This window comes from Amblyraja radiata, chromosome 3 (assembly GCF_010909765.2).
Source record: "Amblyraja radiata isolate CabotCenter1 chromosome 3, sAmbRad1.1.pri, whole genome shotgun sequence".
In the NCBI taxonomy this organism is placed as follows: domain Eukaryota; kingdom Metazoa; phylum Chordata; class Chondrichthyes; order Rajiformes; family Rajidae; genus Amblyraja; species Amblyraja radiata.
Genome location: NC_045958.1, coordinates 112,087,091 through 112,107,633, shown reverse-complemented (window position 1 = coordinate 112,107,633; position 20,543 = coordinate 112,087,091). Strand labels below are relative to the sequence as shown.

At 43.5% G+C, this 20,543-nt stretch overlaps 1 protein-coding gene across 1 annotated transcript in view; it reads right to left on the bottom strand.

The window, feature by feature from the left end:
• Positions 1 to 20,543, bottom strand: part of dmgdh (dimethylglycine dehydrogenase) — a 77,895-nt gene that overhangs the window by 11,801 nt on the left and 45,551 nt on the right. The window contains exons 10-12 of the mRNA XM_033018598.1: positions 13,159 to 13,324; positions 10,580 to 10,710; positions 6,149 to 6,366 (exon numbers count right to left, since the gene is read on the bottom strand). Of these exons, the coding sequence (XP_032874489.1) occupies positions 6,149 to 6,366; positions 10,580 to 10,710; positions 13,159 to 13,324 (515 nt within the window). The remainder of the gene's footprint in view (positions 1 to 6,148; positions 6,367 to 10,579; positions 10,711 to 13,158; positions 13,325 to 20,543) is intronic.

Below are 20,543 nucleotides of genomic sequence, written 5' to 3'. Positions count from 1 at the left end.
GGTTTTCTTTCCCACCCTCCAAACACGTACAGGTTTGTCGGTTAATTGGATTGTGTCAACATCAGTGCCGAACATGATGTCGTTAAACTGATCTCATCTGCCTGTACATGATCTATATCCCTCTATTCCCTGCACTTCCATGTGCCAATCCAAAAACCTCTTCAACACCACTATTATAACTGCCTCCAACGCCACTGTGGCAGTGTTTTCCCGGCCCCACTATTCTATGTGCGAAAAAACGTGCCCCAAACATCCCCATTAAAATAGACTTGGATTGTTTTCTCTGCACCGTCAAAGGTTGAATGGGAAACATGACAGAAGGATACAAAATGATGAGAGGCATAGATAGGGTAGACAGTCAGAACCTATTTCCCAGGGTGAAAATGTCCAACACCAGAGGCCATAGCTATAAGGTGAGAGGGGGGACCGCTTAATGGAGATGTGCGGGGCATGGAGACATGGCTGCACATTGGGATAGGAAAGGCAGGGGAAAGAGAGTGGTAGGTCAGGAGGGGGTGAGGGAGTGGAGATTATTTCTTGGAAATGGAGAAACATGAGAATTGAAATTTGTGCACAAATGAATTAGTGTCAGAGGTGATGTCTCACGACCTGGTTGTTAAGAAACCACTCAATACCAGAAACTCACATCTGTACATTTAGTCCTTAAGCCACTTTTCACATGTGGAGCTAATTAGTTAGTTAGTTAAGTTTACCGTCATTTGTACTGAGGTACAGTGAAAAGCTTTTGTTGTGTGCCAACCAGTCAGCAGAAAGACTATACATGATTATAATCGAGCCATGCATAGTGTACAGATATATGATAAAGAGAATAACGGTTAGTGCAAGATAAAGTAGAGTAAAGTCTGATCAGAGATAGTGGGAGGGTCTCCAATGAGTTAGATAGTAGCTCAGGACCGTTCTCTAGTTGTTGATAGGATGGTTCATTGAAGCTAAGTGTAAACCATGGTTATGCTGTCGATGCCAGATCCCTGCCAGATCCCAGCCACCCCCTACACTGACCCCCTACCTCACCCCTTTAATGTCAATGAAGGCCAGGCCATTGCAACTTTAGTGTGCGTCATTGCATTGAAGAATTGGACTTTGTTTGTAGGATAAGTGATTGACCAAGGCCATGGAATGATCAGACTGTGTCTGCTATGTTGGAACATTTGGGTAAAGTTAACATTGGGTAGTTGAGTCAGACTAAATTATACCAGCACATGCAGATAGGGGGGGGGGGGGGGGGGGGGGGGGGGAGCATTCTATAGAAATATTGTTTCCTGTAAGACACAGGAGCAGATAATATCCATTCATGTGTGTGAATGTAAATGTGTGGGGGTAGATAGTAGCTCAGGACCGTTCTCTCGTTGTTGATAGAATGGTTCATTGGTTTAGAGTGGGGGTGCTGTTAGGTATATGATTGGAGTCATAGATTCATACAATATGGAAAGAGTTGAAAGAGGGATATGGGGAGAAAGCTGGAACGGGGTATTGATTTTGGATGATCAACCATGATCATATTGTATGGCAGTGCAAGGGCCGAATGGCCTACTCCAGCACCTATTTTCTATGTTTCTATGATTATAGAGTCATAGAATCATAGTACAGAAACAGGCCCATCGGTCCAACCTGTCCACACCAATCAAGATGCCCCCATCTAATCTAGCCCATTTGTCCGTCTGGCCCATATTCCTCTAAACCTTTCCTCTCCAAGTGTCTTTTAAATGTGGCACGGACCATGCAGCTTCTCAGTGACATCGCCTATAGGAATGCTCGACTGCAATGATGAGTCGGGTTGAAGGGTGTGAAGCAACATAAAGTTAATAACTTCAAAATGTCGGGGACATTTACTGGCAAGATATTGAAGCCAAAGTGTAGAAATTTGCTCTAGATTACTTGAACGAAGCATTCAATTAAGTTGCAGCTACATGCTGTACTTTTGAAATTTAATCTCATTGGCTCAGAATGATTGTTTTTGGTAAAGCCTCGAGATCAATTACTTTAAACTTGCAATAGGATCAGAGGCAAATTGATATCATAAAGGAGGCTGCGTCTGTGATAATCAATAAGTGGTAATCACACTTTACCATCAAGTTAAACAAATAATCTGAAGAAGGGTCTCCACCCGAAAAGTCACCCATTCAATCTCTCTGGAAATGCTGCCAGTCCCGCTGAGTTACTACAGCATTTTGTGTCTGACTTCGGTGTAAAGCACCATCTGTATGTTTCCTTCCGACACAAATAATCTCTACAGTCATCTAAAAACAATGTGCAGGTTTAATTTTTGATAATTACTAGAGAACAATTTACAATGTTCGAAATGTCAAACCCAACCTTTTTTATTTCAAAATTCTTTGGTGACAAATAACATCTGAAATGCATAATACACACCTTCTTTATCCTTTATCTGAACCCTTTATCTGTACACTGTGGACGGCTTGATAGTCTTTTTCTTGACTGGATTGCATGCAACAAAAAGCTTTTCACTGTACCTCGGTGCACGTGACAATAAATAAACCAAACTAAAACTAACCTAAATGTCTTAGCAAACTGTAGGCAAGCTGCCTTTAGTCAGTTTTTCAGTTAACTTGCTGCTATAAACCATAATACCATTGAGGTATTTTTAACTTGTGCCACATCATTAACCAACCAGCCTTTCTTTGATTTTCAAAAGAAAAAAAAAGATTTTATGAGGAATGTTTATCTTAAAATAAAATTAAATCAAAAGACTCTTACAGTAATGCAAAATGACACAATGTGCTGGAGTAACTCAGCGCGTCAGGCAGCGTCTCTGGAGAGCATGGATAGGTGACATTTTGGGTGGAGACCCTACTTCAGACTCTCGGTCCGTATCTGGGGCTGGAATCCAGGTGAGTTGAGGGATCCGGCTTGCTGGCATCCAGGAGAGAGGTGAGGATCGGCAGAGTCAATGATCGCAGCCTGCAGGCGACGAAGTGCAGGTAAGGGTCAGCAGTGGCGGTGGCAGGTGTGGCCTGGAAGTGGCTGATAAAGCTGTATGGGCCGGTGGCAGCGCCAGCAGTCCGGCCTGAAATCAGCTGTGGAGGCTGGGTAAGAGTCATGACAAAAGGACACAAGGTGCTGGAGTAACTCAGAAGGTCAGGCAGCTCTTTGGAGAACATGGATAGGCGATGTTTTTTTGCTCGGGAACCTTCTTCAGATGTCTGAACCATTGAGTTACTCCAGCACTTTGTGCCCTTTTTTGTAAACCAGCATCTGCAGTTCCTTCTTTCTACTAATAGTAATGCCAGTAGGTTTAAAAAACTAAAGGCAAAACTTTGCATGGATCGTCAGGTTTGGAGGGTTATGGACCAAATGCAGGCAGGTGGGAATAGTGTAACTGGGACATGATGGCCGGTGTGGGCAAGTTGGGCCAAAGAGCCCGTTTCAACACTGTATCACTCTTTGACTCTATGACTCTAGATGGCCCTTTCCTACGCATATAATGGAACTGTGTATTAATCTTAATACAAATCCTGTCAAATCCCTAATACTAGTCGTAAACCTCAGACAGACAATCTGATTTGGGAGCTGTGGTGAATGCTTCATGGCAACATCTTGTATAAAATTATTGCATCTCACTTGCAAAACTTTAATCATCAAATTATATAATAAATATTTTAATCATCGAATGATAGAACAAATATTTAAGCAGAATAAACAAATGAAACACTTAAACACAGTCACATTTGCTTGAAATTAGTTGTATTAGTAATACAGCAAAGCAGCCAATTAATATGCCCTCCTCTTCATTCAATGCAACATGCATATATTTTAGGGATATTCCTCATGTGAAAATTAAACAGATAAGAAAGTACTGATGCATTGCTAATGGTAAGTAATTGATTAGTGATATCTTCTATCTATACTATTACTAAAACGCTCATCTTGTCCACTTCCGGTTTGCGTTGTTTTAAAATTTGCGCAAAAACGGCGCCTATATCACAAGGATTTCTTCGCCCCCTAACCCACTGCTCCAAGCGCACCAAGTTTTGTTTCCGATCGGCGGAATATAACAAAAGTTATGAAGGTTTAAAAATCATGAGATCAGCAGATTGGTCTTCTCGCTTGTCAGTCACCATGAAGGTAACGCCCCTTCTGGCACTCTCTGTCAATCACCGGGGCAAGGAGAATAAAGCCCTGGAGGCCGGGCTAAGTCGTGAGCTGTCCGCAAGCCATCCACCCGCCGTGAGTGAGTGAAATCTGAGTTCAGCAGCCGTGAGTGAGTGAACTGTGAGTCCAGCAGCCGTGAGTGAGTGAACTGTGAGTCCAGAAGCCGTGAGTGAGTGAACTGTGAGTCCAGCAGCCGTGAGTGAGTGAACTGTGAGTCCAGCAGCCGTGAATGAACTGTGAGTTCAGCAGCCGTAAGTGAACTGTGATTCCAGAAGCCGTGAGTAAACTGTGAGTCCAGAAGCCGTGAGTGAGTGAACTGTGAGTCCACAAGCCATGAATGAGTGAACTGTGAGTCCACAAGCCACGAGTGAGTGAACTATGTGTCCAGCAGCTGTGAGTGAGTGAATTGTGAGTCCAGAAGCCATGAGTGAGTGAACTGTGAGTCCAGAAGCCGTGAGTGAGTGAGCTGTGAGTCCAGAAGCCGTGAGTGAGTGAGCTGTGAGTCCAGAAGCCATGAGTGAGTGAACTGTGAGTCCAGAAGCCATGAGTGAGTGAACTGTGAGTCCAGAAGCCGTGAGTGAGTGAACTGCGAGACCACAAGCCGTGAGTGAGTGAACTGTGAGACCAGAAGCCACCTGATGGGTGCCACTTAGTCCATTAGGTCAATAAAAAGCTCACTAAAACAAACATAAAGTTTCCATAAGAAATTATTAATACTTTAATCTGTAGCCTGACACCACATTGCTCAAATATATTCAGTGCTTAAACCCTAAAAAAACTGTGGTATATTCCCATTAAAAGACAGGGTATGCACATAAAAATACTAAAATAATTCAGATGTTTAAACATGATGTGATAATTGAGATATGGCAATTCTTCCCCTGAAACCAGACAGAACCAGCTGAGTTGCCGGCCCCTGGACCAAGGCTATTATTGTTTGTTTGGGAAAGCTGGCAGAAAATGTTCTCCTTTACCATCAAGATTAATAAAGTATGAACTGTAGTGCAGAAACATTTGATTAAATGCAAAACAGTCTCGTGCCTCGAAATTGAACTGCTTTTCTCCAGAGGCGCTGCCTGACCCATTGAATGACTCCCGCATTTCATGTCTATCCAGACAATGGTATGTTGCCTCTGGAATTCATTTTACTGCAGTCACAGAATGGTTACCCCACAGAAGGAAGTCCATATTAGGTCACATAGTCCCACTCACCCACCCTCTCCCCATACCTCAACATTTTGTTTTTCAATTCTGGTTTTAAAAAGCTCCAATTGAAATGGCATCCATAACTACTCTCGACAGTCTTTCCAGACACTATCCACTCATGGTATACCTTTATGTTATGTGCCCTGGCTCTCGACAATAACTGCCAATGGCAACTGTTTCACCACTTCGACAGGTACAGGGATGGGAAAGATTTGGAGGGATTTAGGCCAATCATGGGGAAAGTCAAAGTCAAAGTCAAAGTAGCCTTTATTGTCATTCAGACCTTGCGGTCTGAACGAAATGTTGTTGCCTTGCAGTCCTACATATAGTACAAAATGACAAAAACACACAATAAACACAAATTAACATCCACCATGAAATGGGACTAGCTTCGATGGGGCAATTTACACGGCCAATTAACTTACAAAGCTGCACGTTTTTGGATTGTGGGAGGAAATTTGAGCACCTGGAGGAAACCTATGTTGGAATTATAGCTTTTAGCATCTTAGCAGCAGACTTGACAATAGAAATTAATTTTCGATGGTTTTCACCTTGTGGAATATGTATCAGCAACTAAAATTATTTAAATCGAATTGAATCATTGAAGCAAATAGAAAGTTGACAAATAGTAGGCCTGTGTTCAACTTGCCAATGAATATTTCTAATGAGTGAGTTGTGGTTAGGCCAGGAAGCAAATTACACACATTTGGATTTTTAGACTGGCAGCAATCTTATTTAATTATGAATGTTTAACATTTAAAAACACCGGAGGCAATGCGATGAGCCAAAGCATCGGTAATTGGACACCAACCTGTGTAGGAGATCCTCATTGCGGTGAGGGGAACATCTGCCAGAGTAATTGGCTTACACTGCAGGAACTTAAACGCTTTTCCACTCAAGTCTACATTTGTCAGCTTCTGGAGAACCTTCCGTGAAAATGGGCCTGCCACACCCAACACTCCGATTTCGTCAGTAACATTACGGATATCAACCTCATAGCCACCAATAGCTGCCTCTTCTTCTATATATCTACAAACATGAAGACAAGAAATAAGGCGAATAGTAAATCTCTGCTTCAAAATAAATAAACGTCTACTTCAGGTGGGGGCAATTGGACACCAATCTTTTGTTTTTTATCAAATACCAGACCAAGTGCAGACCCGTTGGGTCTGTTCCCCCAACGTGCGGTTGTGGGGGGGGGGGAGGCAGCATGCAGCGTCACACACTAACTACCCCCCCCCCCCCCCCCGCACTCACGCTAATGGAGGGGGAGTGAGAGAGGGGGAGGAGAAAGGGGGAGGAGAGAGGGAGTGCTGAGAGGGGGAGGAGAGAGGGAGTGCTGAGAGGGGGGTGAGATGAGGGGCGGGGGAGAGGTGGGGAGCAGGGAGGGGGAGGGAGGGTGGAGGGAAGGGGGTAGGGGTGTGTGGAGGGGAGGGGGGTTTAGGGGAGGGACGGTGGGGGAGGGGATGGAGGGGAGGAGGGGGAGGAAAAAGAGGGGAGAGAGAGAGAGAGAGGCGGGGAGAGGACGAGGGGGGAGAGGAGAGGGGGGAGAGGAGAGGGGGAGGGGAGAGGGAGGGGGAGAGGAGAGGGGGGGAGAGGGAGGGGGAGAGGAGAGGGAGGGGTAGAGGCGAGGGAGGGGGAGAGGAGAGGGAGGGGGGGATGAGGAGAGGGAGGGGGGGAGAGGAGGAGAGGGAGGTGGGGGAGAGGAGAGGGAGGGGGGGAGAGGAGGAGAGGGCAGGGGGGGAGAGGAGGAGAGGAGGGGGGAGAGGAGAGGAGGGGGAGGGAGAGGATGGGGGAGAGGAGAGGGAGGGGGGGAGAGGAGAGGGAGGGGGGGAGAGGAGAGGGAGGGGGAGAGGAGAGGGAGGGGGAGAGGAGAGGGAGGGGGGAGAGGAGAGGGTGGGGGGAGAGGAGAGGGAGGGGGGAGAGGAGAGGGAGGGGGGAGAGGAGAGGAGGGGGAGAGGAGAGGGAGGGGGGGAGAGGAGAGGGAGGGGGGGAGAGGAGAGGGGGGGAGGAGAGGGAGGGGGGAGAGGAGAGGGAGGGGGGGAGAGGAGAGGGAGGGGGGAGAGGAGAGGGAGGGGGGAGAGGAGAGGGAGGGGGGAGAGGAGAGGGAGGGGGAGGGAGAGGGAGGGAGGGAGAGGAGAGGGAGGGGGGGAGAGGAGAGGAGAGGGAGGGGAGGAGAGGAGAGGGAGGGGGGGAGATCAGAGGAGAGGGAGGGGGGAGAGGAGAGGAGGGGGGAGAGGAGAGGAGGGGGGGGGGGAGAGGAGAGGGAGGGGGGGGGATGAGAGGAGAGGGAGGGGGGGAGAGAGAGTGCCTTTTTACTTCAACCCAAACCCAAACAGCCATTTGCAGGCAGTGCTTTTTTACCTGTAACCATATTTTCATTTTCAAACCAAATTAAGGGTACTCACAATGCTGTAGATATTTGTCAGGGTCATTCAGAGCTCTGATTGAGGCACACCACTTGCAGAGACTGATTGAGGCACACCACTTGCAGAGACTGATTGAGGCACACCACTTGCAGAGACTGATTGAGGCACACCACTTCCTGGTTTTATAGTCCCTCCCCCTCCCTCCAGCAGGGGCAGTAGAGAGAATGGGGAATTTTGTAAAAACATTAATATCCCTGTCAATTTTCATCGACGGGAAAAATCCTCGGCACACATGCGGCGGAGGGGGGCTCTGAGCGAGGTGGGCAAAAATGACGGCCGTAGGTGGCGGCGTTCTCTCGGAAATCGCAGCACAGATCGCCAAAACCGGTCAAGAACAGAGTTTTAGTAATATAGATATCAGGCATCTAATTACAAGCATGAGGTGAGCTTTATTTTCCTGCCCACAGTAATAGAAGCTTAGTGGACTATTTCACACTCGAACAAGGAAACGTGTGGTTACATTTCTAGTCTAGTGTGCTCAGGTCCACAAGAGGCATTTGATTCAAACATTGTGCAAACGTTTCACAACAGCTGCTGCTGTCCTTCTACCGGTGCGCCGTGGAAAGTATCCTCTCCTATGGCATCCTGGTGTGGTTTGCTAGCTGCACTGTGGCTGAAAGGAAGGCACTACAGAGAGTTATTAAAACAGCACAGAGCATCACAAACGCTCAACTACTCTCCCTGGATGACATTTACAGGGCCCGACGTCTACACCAAACATCAAGCAGGACTCATCCCACCCTGCCAATCACCTTTTCACTCTGCTGCCCTCTGGGAGGCGATACAGGTCTCTGAAGGCCCGCACTTGTAGACTAATTAACAGTTTCTACCCACGTGCCATAAAGGAACTAAACTCAAATAGATAACACTGCGGGCAACACAACACTATTTGTGGGGCAATATAATGTGCAATATTTTTTATATTTCTATTATCTATTTATTAATCTTATTTTATTAATTTCATTTACTGATTTTGCCGGTATATGGGAGTCAATGGTTGTTTGTGTTTTTGTTCTTTTAATCTTTTATCCCGTGTCTTCTATGTATACCACTGAAGGAGATGCAATGAAATTTCGTTGTACAGTTGTTGTGCAATGACAATAAACGTATTTGATTTGATTTGATTTGATATGTTGTAAGCATCCTTAACTTCTCTGGTGAGATGTCATATTGAATATTAATCTACAACATTCTGATTCACAGGAAGAGTCCTACTTTTGCGCCAAACTGGTGCAATATCGCCAATAATTATATTTACCACAAATTAACAGGCTGATCAATTCCACTTAGAGTCATTTCAACTTCTAGTAACAATATATAAGAGGGGGGGGGGGGGTTCGATCAGCTGTCTATTGCGTACATTTCCCAATGTCCATTCTGCTGAATTCAATGAATATGCACATGTGTGATCATCAATTTGACATCAGCTGTATTTTCAAGTTTAAAAATTCCCTATTCTAGGAAAGGAGACCTGGTGTTCTTACCCCAGACGCCCAATATGTGACTAGATTCCAATCTTAATGCCACTGTCTCTTAACCATCCTCCAGAGTGACATCATAACCCGTTGTGTTTGACTGGAATAATAAATGACAATCTTTCCAGTGTTGCAGACGTTCTATCAATGACTAAGTAAAACAGGTTCTCTTGTGATCAAGTAAAAAGATAACGACCTCACCTCTAATTAGACAACAACTCAACGGATCTGCTCTGTGAGATAGTAAGATCTGCGGTCAAAAATGTTCTGCTTTCTTGTTTGGAAAGTAATGATTCAGAAGAAGAAATTGAAGAATCCAGTTGCCTGGATTAGGTGGCATTTAGCTGCAAGTAAAGGTTAGACAAATGCAGATTGATTTATTCCCCAGAGGTCAAGGCGAGACCTAATGGAAGTATATAACATTATGAAAAGTATAGATAGGGTAGACAGTCAGAAACATTTCCCAGGATGGAAATGTCAGACTAGAGGGAAGAGCTTTAAGGTGAGAGTGACAATGTTTAAAGGATTTGTATGGGGTACGTTTTTTCACACAGGGTGTGGTGGGGGGTCTGGAACGCGCTTCCAGAGGTGGTGGTGGATGGAGGTAGATATGATAGTGGATTTTAAGAGGCTTTTAGATAGGAAAATAATAAAGATTTAATTGTTTTCTTTTGTTTAGCAGACAATATGCATCTTTTGTAGAAGCAAAGTGCTTTTGCATTTGCACCAATTAACTCAACCAAATAAAATAGTTAAGGGGCTTTCCCACTTGGACGACCTAATTGGCGAGTTTAGAAGCGTTTGAAAAAATGACATGTTGAAGACCTCCTTCGACTATGTAGAAGACCTCCTTCGACTATGTTGAATACCAGCTTCGACTAGCTACGACTAACTTCTGGAAAATTGGACACGGAATAGTGGAGAGTGAAGACGACCTCCTTCGATCTCATTTGACCTCCCTTCGACTATGATGAAGACTATCTACGACTACCCTCGATTACCTACGACTAACATGCCGACCTACTACGACCTGCTACGACTAAACCTACAAGTAAAAAAAAGTATCAATTTTTTCCATGGCGACATTTTTTACCCGCGGGCATTTTTTAACATATTGAAAAAAACGCCGCGACCTAGCTGAGGCCTCGAGTACGCGGAGACCACTCTCGAGCATGAAGGAGAGTTACGAAGACCTCCTACTACCTCATGTCGACCCTGCTGCGAGTATGAGTCGAGGGCAAACTCGCCAGAACTCGCGGATTAGGTCGCCCAAGTGGGACAGGCCCTTGAAGCAAGTGAATTAATTAAGTTATCCTAATTTCTCTAATCCGTGCTCACCTTAAGTCGTGGAGCTCAGATCCTGACCCTGTCACCAGCAAGAAATCGTCCTCTGATAGATGGCTGATTGTCACTTCTGCATAAACTCGACCTCTTGGGGTAATCATATGACTGATATTTATATAACCCAGCTGAGAGAAAGGAGAGCGAATTAAAATAAGTAACTAACGTGTGAGGCTCTTTGGAAGCTCATCGTTGAAAACACCAAATTATATATTTTTATAGCTGGCTCGGTGGTGCAGCGGTGGAGTTGTGGCCTTACAGCGGCAGAGACCCTGATTTGATCCTGACGACGGATGCTGTCTACACGGAGTTTGTATGTTATCCGTCTGACTTCGTGGGTTTTCTCCGGGTGCCCTGGTTTCCTCCTGCATCCCAAAGACGTGCGGGTTTGTAGGCTAATCGGCTTCTGTAAATCTTTCCTAGTTTGTAGCTAGTTGGCGCAGACTCGGTGGGCCGGAGGGTCTGTTTCCACGCTGTATCTCTAAACTAAACTAAATCCCAAAAAAAACTCAGCGGGTCAGGCAGCATCTGGGAAGGAGATGGACAGGCAATGATTCAGGTGGGCACCCTTCTTCAAACCAAGTGAGATAGCACAAGTTGATTATGCCGATCATAGAGGAGAGGTTGAGGAAAGTGAGAAAGGCTACCCTGATAACAGAGCAAAATAATGTAATTGGAACACTTATCGCCGGGGCTACGAGACAGCGAATATTGAAGTTGCAATGTCCAGCTTCATAATCAGAAAAACGGATGGAAAAATGAAGATGGGGACGTATTTGCATTTGGTTCGGGATGAAAGGAACTTGGAATTAAGAAACTAGACATAATTCAAGCTTGGGATCATAGTTGTTATTTTCACTGGGAAGATTTCGGAGTTGTATACATCATACAAAGCGTCAGACACAAAGTGCTGGAGTAACTCAGCGGGTCTGGAGAACATGGAGAAGTGACGTTTCAGTTTGCAGAAGTGTCCCGACACAAAACATCATCTATCACAGAACATTGTGTCTTCTACTCTAGATTCCATTGGTAAGGAATTTCACAGTGAGGTTGAATGCCCAGCTATACATGTAGTTTAGTTTATTGTCACGTGTACTGAGGTGTAGTGAAAATATTTTTATTGGTGTGTGTTATTAAGTCAGTGGAAAGACAATACATGATCACAAGGTACACAAAAATGCTGGAGAAACTCAGTGTGTGCAGCAGCATCTATGGAGCGAAGGAGATGGGCAACGTTTCGGCCCGAAACGTTGCCGATCTTCTTCGTTCCATAGATGCTGCTGCACCCGCTGAGTTTCTCCAGCATTTTTGTGTACCTTCGATTTTCCAGCATCTGCAGTTCCTTCTTAAATACATGATCACAATCAAGCTGTCCACAGTATACAGATACAGGAAAAGGGAATATGTGTAGTGCAAGATAAATTCCAGTAAAGTCCGATTAAAGGTAGTCCAAAGGTTTCTAATGAGGTAGATGGTGGGTCAAGTCTGCTCTCTAGTTGGTGATAGGATGGTTCAGTTGCCTGATAGCAGCTGGGAAGAAACTGCCCTGAATCTGGAGGTATGCATTTCCACAATTCTGTACCTCTTGCCTAATGTGACGGGGGAAAGAGGTGTGACTTGTCCTTGATTATGGAGCAGCATGAATTGTAGATGGAGTTAATGGAGTTAACAGAGGTTTGTTTGTATGATGGGTCTGGGCTATACCCACAGTTCTCTGCAATTCCTTGCAGTCTTGGATGGAGCTGTACCCAAACCATGCTATGGTGCATACCGATAAAATGCTTTCTATACTGTATATTGGCAAGTGTCCAACTATTATTTGTTTGTAAACCAGCATCCGCAGTTGCTTGTTTCTTCATCGTGGAAAATATCGACGCGTCACCGCGTGAACCCTATTTTTAACCCTTTCCTTGATGTCCTACATAAATGGGAAATGACACCAAGACATCTCACCTATATTTTACAAGTGGACAATTGTAGAAATTAATAACTGCAAGTGTCAGTTTGTTGGATCTATTTCTAAAGCTAAAGCTAGGGGGCGCCGTCCAGTTGGGTATGGCTGCCCAGCCTGCAGCTGTCCGTCTTTTCACTTCTTTCTTTTATTTTTAGTGTGTTAAAAAGTCTTTTGTTTGGAGGTCTAGTCTTTTTTATGTGGGGGGTGGGGGGGGAAGGGGGAAACTGCTCTTCCTGGTCCCTACCTGGTCGGAGAGGCAGCTTTTCTCACGGCCTACCAACGGGTCTGGAGCGGCGTTCCAGGTGTCCCAAGCCACTGAGAGGGTTCTCCCGACGCCGGAGCACCATCACCCGGCGAGAGGACCTGAAACATCGGGCCCCGTAGCGCCGACTGCAGAGGCCTCAATAGGCCCGACTATGGGTTGACAAGGGGATGGGGACTGGACTTTGTGCCTTCCTTCACAGTGGGAACCATTGTGGGGGGATGATGTTTTTATGATTATTGTTAAATTCTTTAATGTTGAGTCTTATCTTTATTTGTGTGCTGCATGGCAAGTCAAATTTCACTAAACCAATTGGGGTATGTGATAATAAATGTCCTTTGTATCTTTGTATCTACTTACCTTAGGAATGACATTTGCAATCAAGCGGTCCAGTAGTTTGGTGGCGTCTTTTCCTTTCATGGAAAACTTGCCAAAGGGTGTGAGATCAAAAACGCCCACTTTTTCCATGACCTGTTTACATTCTCGACCAACCGGTTCAAACCAGTTTGTGCGGCGGAAACTAGGTCTAGGGACGGATTAAGAAAATAGTGCCGTGTTATTGCAATATTGATAAATCATCTTTACTTTGAACAATTAAGGTATTCACATTCAGCAAGAAGAAACTTCCAATTATATTGTGCCTTTTGCGATCTTAGACTATGATATGCATTTGGAGTGCAGTTACAGAAGGTACAATTAGTTTGCAAATAAGAAACACTCAGAATCATCTCTGTCAGTGCAACACTGCCTGATTACTGGACTGAAAGATTAGCCGTGATTCTTTGCAGTGGACTTGACCGCAAAATCTTCTCGACAGTTCGAATGTCTTCCACACGCACTGTTTAACTTGATGCTCAACGATGTTTCGGTAAAAAGCTCACGCTGAAAGAAAGACGCGCATCCTTCACAACCTCTCAATGCCAAAACGAGCTTTACAGCCAATGAATTACCTTTGAGGTGTAGCCACTATGCTTTAATGTAGGAAATGTGGTAGTCAATTTACACAGAGCAAGATCCTATAGACAGCAATATGGAAATGGATAGATGATATGTCTTTTGTAAAGTTAATAGATAAATACTAAATCTATCCCCTCCTTCAAACTTTGTGCACTGTATCTTATATATCTAACGGAGAAAGCAGACATGCTCTTGACTCTCATTGCTATTTCAAAAGGCACAATATAACATCCCAGTGATTGTGATGACAAGATCACAAATAGGAATCCAGCAAGCCCCGCAGCAGAAGGATCCCAGCGAGCCGTGGTCATACACAACAGGGGGGCACAAAGGTGGCCAGGTGAGGAGAGGGACGTTGGTTGGCTGAACAATCCAGACGAAGGCAACGGCTGGAGGAACTGCAGCAGCCTGGGTCGGTGCCGCTCAATAAGACCTATTGCGCGCGGAGCGGACTTTGGAAACGGCACCAAATCTGGCGACTCTTAAAAGAAATTCACTGTGATTTGCACATGTGACCATTGACCCAATGAAATATATTTCCTCCCATTCTGCCTCTTGTGTGGACTCCATTCCATACTACATTCCTCGCCCCCCCCCCCCCCTAATCAGCATTTCAAACAGACCAGGCCTTTGCAACTCTCTTGTCCATTCTACCATCACCACCGATATGTACACATACTGTACTTACTGTTCCCTCACCACCATCCAGGGACATAGTTTTTCCAAGTGAAGCAAGCGAGTTTCTTCTCGCTTGTGCCAAACTCTCTAGTGTTGGACTTGAACCCATGAGCTTGAGACAAGAATGTTTGACAAACCACATCTGGCAATGATGAAATATAATTATCGATGTGTACTCACTATCTTTCTTTGCTGCAAAAGATTTTCCGTTAATAGGTGAAACTAAAGTAGAATATGTATTCTACTAATTTCACAAGCATTCCTGTGAAACAGGGCAACAGGGCAACAAAGCCTTAGTGCTCCTCCCTTACAGTAGTTCCCCATACAGAAGGTCATCTTGCCTCCATTTTTTGAGGCAAAGTTAAACTCCATATGGACCACTAGGCTCTTGATAAGTGAGGGTGTCAAAGATTACAGGGTGAAGGCAGGAGAATGGGGTTGAGAGGGGAAAATAGACCAACCATGATCTATGGCTGATGGACTAGACTCAAGGGGCTGAATGGCCCAATTCTGCTCCTATGTCTTTTGATCTTATGACTTCTGCAACTGAAGCATCCACTAAATTGAGTTCATCCTGACATTCTGAACCTAACATTCGTGCATTCTTGAGACCACGAGACAGATGTGAAACTGAAATGGTGCACTCAACTCAATCTCCTCTGTATATTGGGGAAGCCACAGTGGAGACATCCTGGAAAGTGCAAGGAAATTAAGAAAGATACAATCGCAAAAAAGCAACGTACGCACAGTGTATGAACCCAACAATCTGATGGAAAGTAGAAGAAGAAAATAATCATGAGGTCCTGCTGTTAAATTTGGTAATGATCTCTATATCCCTGGGAATGACTGGCACTTAGCTTCTACCGCACATGTACATATCGAGCCGATTTTTTCTGGTCTGGATTCTCATTTGCCTCATGATCATTACAACGCTTAATAAATGTAGCTTATTGACAGGTTATATTTTGAGGAAATAATCATGTGTTTCTGATGCAAGCAATTGCATTTTTCATCAATTACCTGTGGATATATTCCAAATGATTCAGTTATTTATTACATTAGATCCGAATTGTTCAAAAAATGTAATGAACCATATATAAACATGAAAATCACGATATTTAAAGGGAATTAAAAAAACACACAAAGGGTGGTGGGTGTATTAAACGATGTGCCGGAGGAGGTAGTTCAGGCAGGTACTATTGCAACATTGAAGAAACATTTAGACAGGTACATATAGATAGGACAGGTTCAGAGTGGTATGGGCCAAACGCAGGCAGGTGGGACTAGTGAAGATGGGACATGTTGGTCGGTGTGGGCAAGTTGGGCTGAAGGGCCTGTTTTCACGCTGTAAAACTCTATGACTAAGTAGGATACTAGAATGATATAGGAGCCCTGTAAGACTCTGTTATGTGTTAATGAACTGAGAATATTCTACAGAACAATTATATTTGTTCTCTTAATCGTTCAATTATGTGTTAAGATTTACAGGTCCTAGAAAGTAATTTGATCCACAGTGTAAGGTGGGCTTTGCCAAGGCAGTGATAGGAAATAGTTTCAATTATAGAAATGATGGCTTAAGGAAAGAGAGGTTATACCAGGTTAGACCTTGACTGCTATCTGGCAGCTACAGGTCCAGATATACCTGCCTGGACAAGTGTTGAGGTGAAGATCAGTTTGTACTACACTGTTGTAATCATGTTGGCAATCACTGTCAACATTCACAGAAAGAGAATGGTCACCCGAACAACTATTTCCTGGTAAGGAAGTTGCAGAAAGAAGTGAACTCTGCAAGAAGAAAATTCCTTGATACACCAAGTTTAAAGGTGAATATATTCACATGGATCCTGAAACAAACATTTCAAAGCTAACTTGACTATTGTCGATAGATCATTAATCAAAGCTCAGCAAATTCAATAGATAGTTTCAAGCTTCCCATGTTAACTTTGTCTGCTGACAAGAGAAATGTGTAACTGCTAATAACTTACAATCCCACCTGTTTGATGAACTCATAAAAATCAAAACAGAATCCATCATAATGTAAAGTTACACAACAGAGAATTAATCACGTTGTAAGAAACAGGAACAGGAATAAGCGTACTTGAGTCTGCGCTGCCATCAATATGATCGGGGGGGAGGGACTCAAATAGGGAAAGCTAGCAGTCAGTGTGTGAGGCAGGAGGCAGAGAAGGGTAGCACTCTGACCCCAAATGTAGGGGAGAAAGAAGAAAAAGACAATAAACAGAGAATAAGAGAGGGTGGGTTTCTTAAATGTGTATATTTTAATGCTAGGAGCATTATAAGAAAGGTGGATGAACTTAGAGCCTGGATTGACACCTGGAAGTATGATGTTGTGGCGATCAGTGAAACATGGTTGCAGGAGGGCTGTGATTGGAAACTAAATATTCCAGGATTTCGTTGCTTCAGGTGTGATAGAATTGGAGGGGCAAGAGGTGGAGGTGTTGCATTGCTAATCAGGGAAGATATTACAGCAGTGCTTTGGCAGGATAGATTAGAGGGATCGTCTAGGGAGGCTATTTGGGTGGAACTGAGAAATGGGAAAGGGGCAGCAACACTTATAGGGGTGTATTATAGACCGCCAAATGGGGAGCGAGAATTGGAAGAGCAAATATGTAAGGAGATCGCAGATATTAGTAGGAAGCCCAAGGTAGTGATTGTGGGAGATTTCAATTTTCCACACATAGACTGGGAAACACATTCTGTAAATGGGCTGGATGGTTTGGAGTTTGTAAAATGTGTGCAGGATAGTTTTTTGCAGCAATACATAGAGGTACCTACTAGAGAAGGGGCGTGCTGGGCCTCCTGTTAGGAAATGAGACGGGTCAGGTGGCAGAGGTATGCGTTGGGGAACAGTTCGGGTCCAGTGATCACAATACCATTAGTTTCAATATAATTATGGAGAGGGTCAGAACTGGACCTAGGGTTGAGATTTTTGATTGGAGAAAGGCTAACTTTGAGAAGATGCGAAAGGATTTAAAAGGAGTGAATTGGGACATTTTGTTTTATGGGAAAGATGTGGAAGAGAAATGGAGGACATTTAAAGGTGAAATTTTAAGAGTACAGAATCTTTATGTCCCTGTTCGGTTGAAAGGAAATAGTAAAAATTGGAAAGAGCCATGGTTTTCAAGGGAAATTGGACACTTGGTTCGGAAAAAGAGAGAGATCTACAATAATTATAGGCAGCATGGAGTAAATGAGGTGCTTGAGGAATATAAAGAATGTAAAAAGAATCTTAAGAAATAAATTAGAAAAGCTAAAATAAGATATGAGGTTGCTTTGGCAAGTAAGGTGAAAGTAAATCCAAAGAGTTTCTACAGCTATATTAATAGCAAAAGGATAACGAGGGATAAAATTGGTCCATTAGAGAGTCAGAGTGGACAGCTATCTGCAGAGCCAAAAGAGATGGGGGAGATATTGAACAATTTCTTTTCTTCAGTATTCACCAAGGAGAAGGATATTGAATTATGTGAGGTAAGGGAAACAAGTAGAGTAGCTATGGAAACTATGAGATTCAAAGAAGAGGAAGTACTGACACTTTTGAGAAATATAAAAGTGGATAAGTCTCCAGGACCGGACAGGATATTCCTTAGGACATTGAAGGAAGTTAGTGTAGAAATAGCAGGGCTATGACAGAAATATTTCAAATGTCATTAGAAACGGGAATAGTGCCGGAGGATTGGCGTACTGCGCATGTTGTTCCATTGTTTAAAAAGGGTTCTAAGAGTAAACCTAGCAATTATAGACCTGTTAGTTTGACGTCAGTGGTGGGCAAATTAATGGAAAGGATACTTAGAGATAATATATATACGCATCTGGATAAACAGGGTCTGATTAGGAACAGTCAACATGGATTTGTGCCTGGAAGGTCATGTTTGACTAATCTAAAAGTATGTGTATTTCCATTTGTGGGGTGGTTTTGTGGAATGGTCTTGACGAAACGATTAAACAAAGTATGAATATAATGCAATTTAAAAAAATGTACAAAAGATATATCTTTGAAAAGTACAGTAATGAGGAAGGAGAATGTAAATCTCACAGATGTTAATGGTGCTTGTTCTTTTTGTTCTTTTCTCTTTTTGTTCTTTTTTTCTTAATAGCTTGATTGGAGTAGTTTTATTTGAATTGTCTGTTTAGTTTATTTTATTGAATTTTGCATTTGTTAATGGTGAAGAATGGGGGTAGGACTTGACAAGCATAGGCTTCTTCCTATCCCTTTTCGAACGAGTCTAATGTGTATTATGTTGAAATTGGCTTTTGATTTTTTAATTTATGTATGTACATATATGTTATGTATATGTGTATGTGTGTATATATATGTATGTATATATGTACATGTATATGTATGTATGTATGTATATATGTACATGTATATGTATGTATGTGTGTATATATTTATGTATATATATATGTATATATATATAATTTTCCTTTTATTTATTCATTTTCATCTTTTCTTTTCTTCTTTTTTTTTTAAATCGTTTGAAATAAAGATATCATTCATTCATTCTTGAATTTTTTGAAGAGGTTACTCGGGAAATTGATGAGGGTAAAGCAGTGGATGTTGTATATATGGACTTCAGTAAGGCCTTTGACAAGGTTCCTCATGGAAGGTTGGTTAAGAAGGTTCAATTGTTGGGTATTAATGGTGGAGTAGCAAGATGGATTCAACAGTGGCTGAATGGGAGATGCCAGAGAGTAATGGTGGATGGCTGTTTGTCAGGTTGGAGGCCAGTGACTAGTGGGGTGCCACAGGGATCTGTGTTGGGTCCACTGTTGTTTGTCATGTACATCAATGATCTAGACGATGGTGTGGTAAATTGGATTAGTAAGTATGCAGATGATACTAAGATAGGTGGTGTTGTGGATAATGAAGTAGATTTTCAAAGTCTACAGAGAGATTTATGCCAGTTGGAAGAGTGGGCTGAAAGATGGCAGATGGAGTTTAATGCTGATAAGTGTGAGGTGCTACATCTTGGCAGGACAAATCAAAATAGGACATGCATGGTAAATGGTAGGGAATTGAAGAATGCAGGTGAACAGAGGGATCTGGGAATAACTGTGCACAGTTCCCTGAAGGTGGAATCTTATGTAGATAGGGTGGTAAAGAAAGCTTTTGGTGTGCTGGCCTTTATAAATCAGAGCATTGAGTATAGACGTTGGGATGTAATGTTAAAATTGTACAAGGCATTGGTGAGACCAATTCTGGAGTATGGTGTACAATTTTGGTTGCCTAATTATAGGAAGGATGTCAACAAAATAGAGAGAGTACAGAGGAGATTTACTAGAATGTTGCCTGGGTTTCAGCAACTAAGTTACAGAGAAAGGTTGAACAAGTTAGGTCTTATTCTTTGGAGCGCAGAAGGTTAAGGGGGGACTTGATAGAGGTCTTTAAAATGATGAGAGGGATAGACAGAGTTGACGTGGATAAGCTTTTCCCACTGAGTAGGGAAGATTCAAACAAGAGGACATGACTTGAGAATTAAGGGACAGAAGTTTAGGGGTAACATGAGGGGGAACTTCTTTACTCAGAGAGTGGTAGCTGTGTGGAATGAGCTTCCAGTAAAGGTGGCGGAGGCAGGTTCGATTTTATCATTTAAAAATAAATTGGATAGTTATATGGACGGGAAAGGAATGGACGGTTATGGTCTGAGTGCAGGTAGATGGGACTAGGGGAGAATACGTGTTCGGCACGGACTAGAAGGGCCGAGATGACCTGTTTCCGTGCTGTAATTGTTATATGGTTATATGATCGTGATTGGTCTTTCATGCCAACTCTATGTTCTTTCCTTGACCTCCTTTAGTTTTTATAGTTTTAGTTCAGGAGATAAATGGAAACAGGCCCTTCAGTGCACCGAGTCCATGCTAACTATCAATTTGCCGTTCACTCTAGTTCTATGTAATCTCACTTCCTCATCCACTCCCTACACACCGAGCAGCAATTTACAGAGGCCAATTAACCTGCATGTCTTTGGACTGAGAGAGGAGACCGGAGCACCCGAGAGGAACCCACCGTGCACGGCACAGAGAGAACATACAATCTCCACACAGACAGAACCCGAGGTCAGGATCGAACCCTTGTCTCTGGCGCTGTG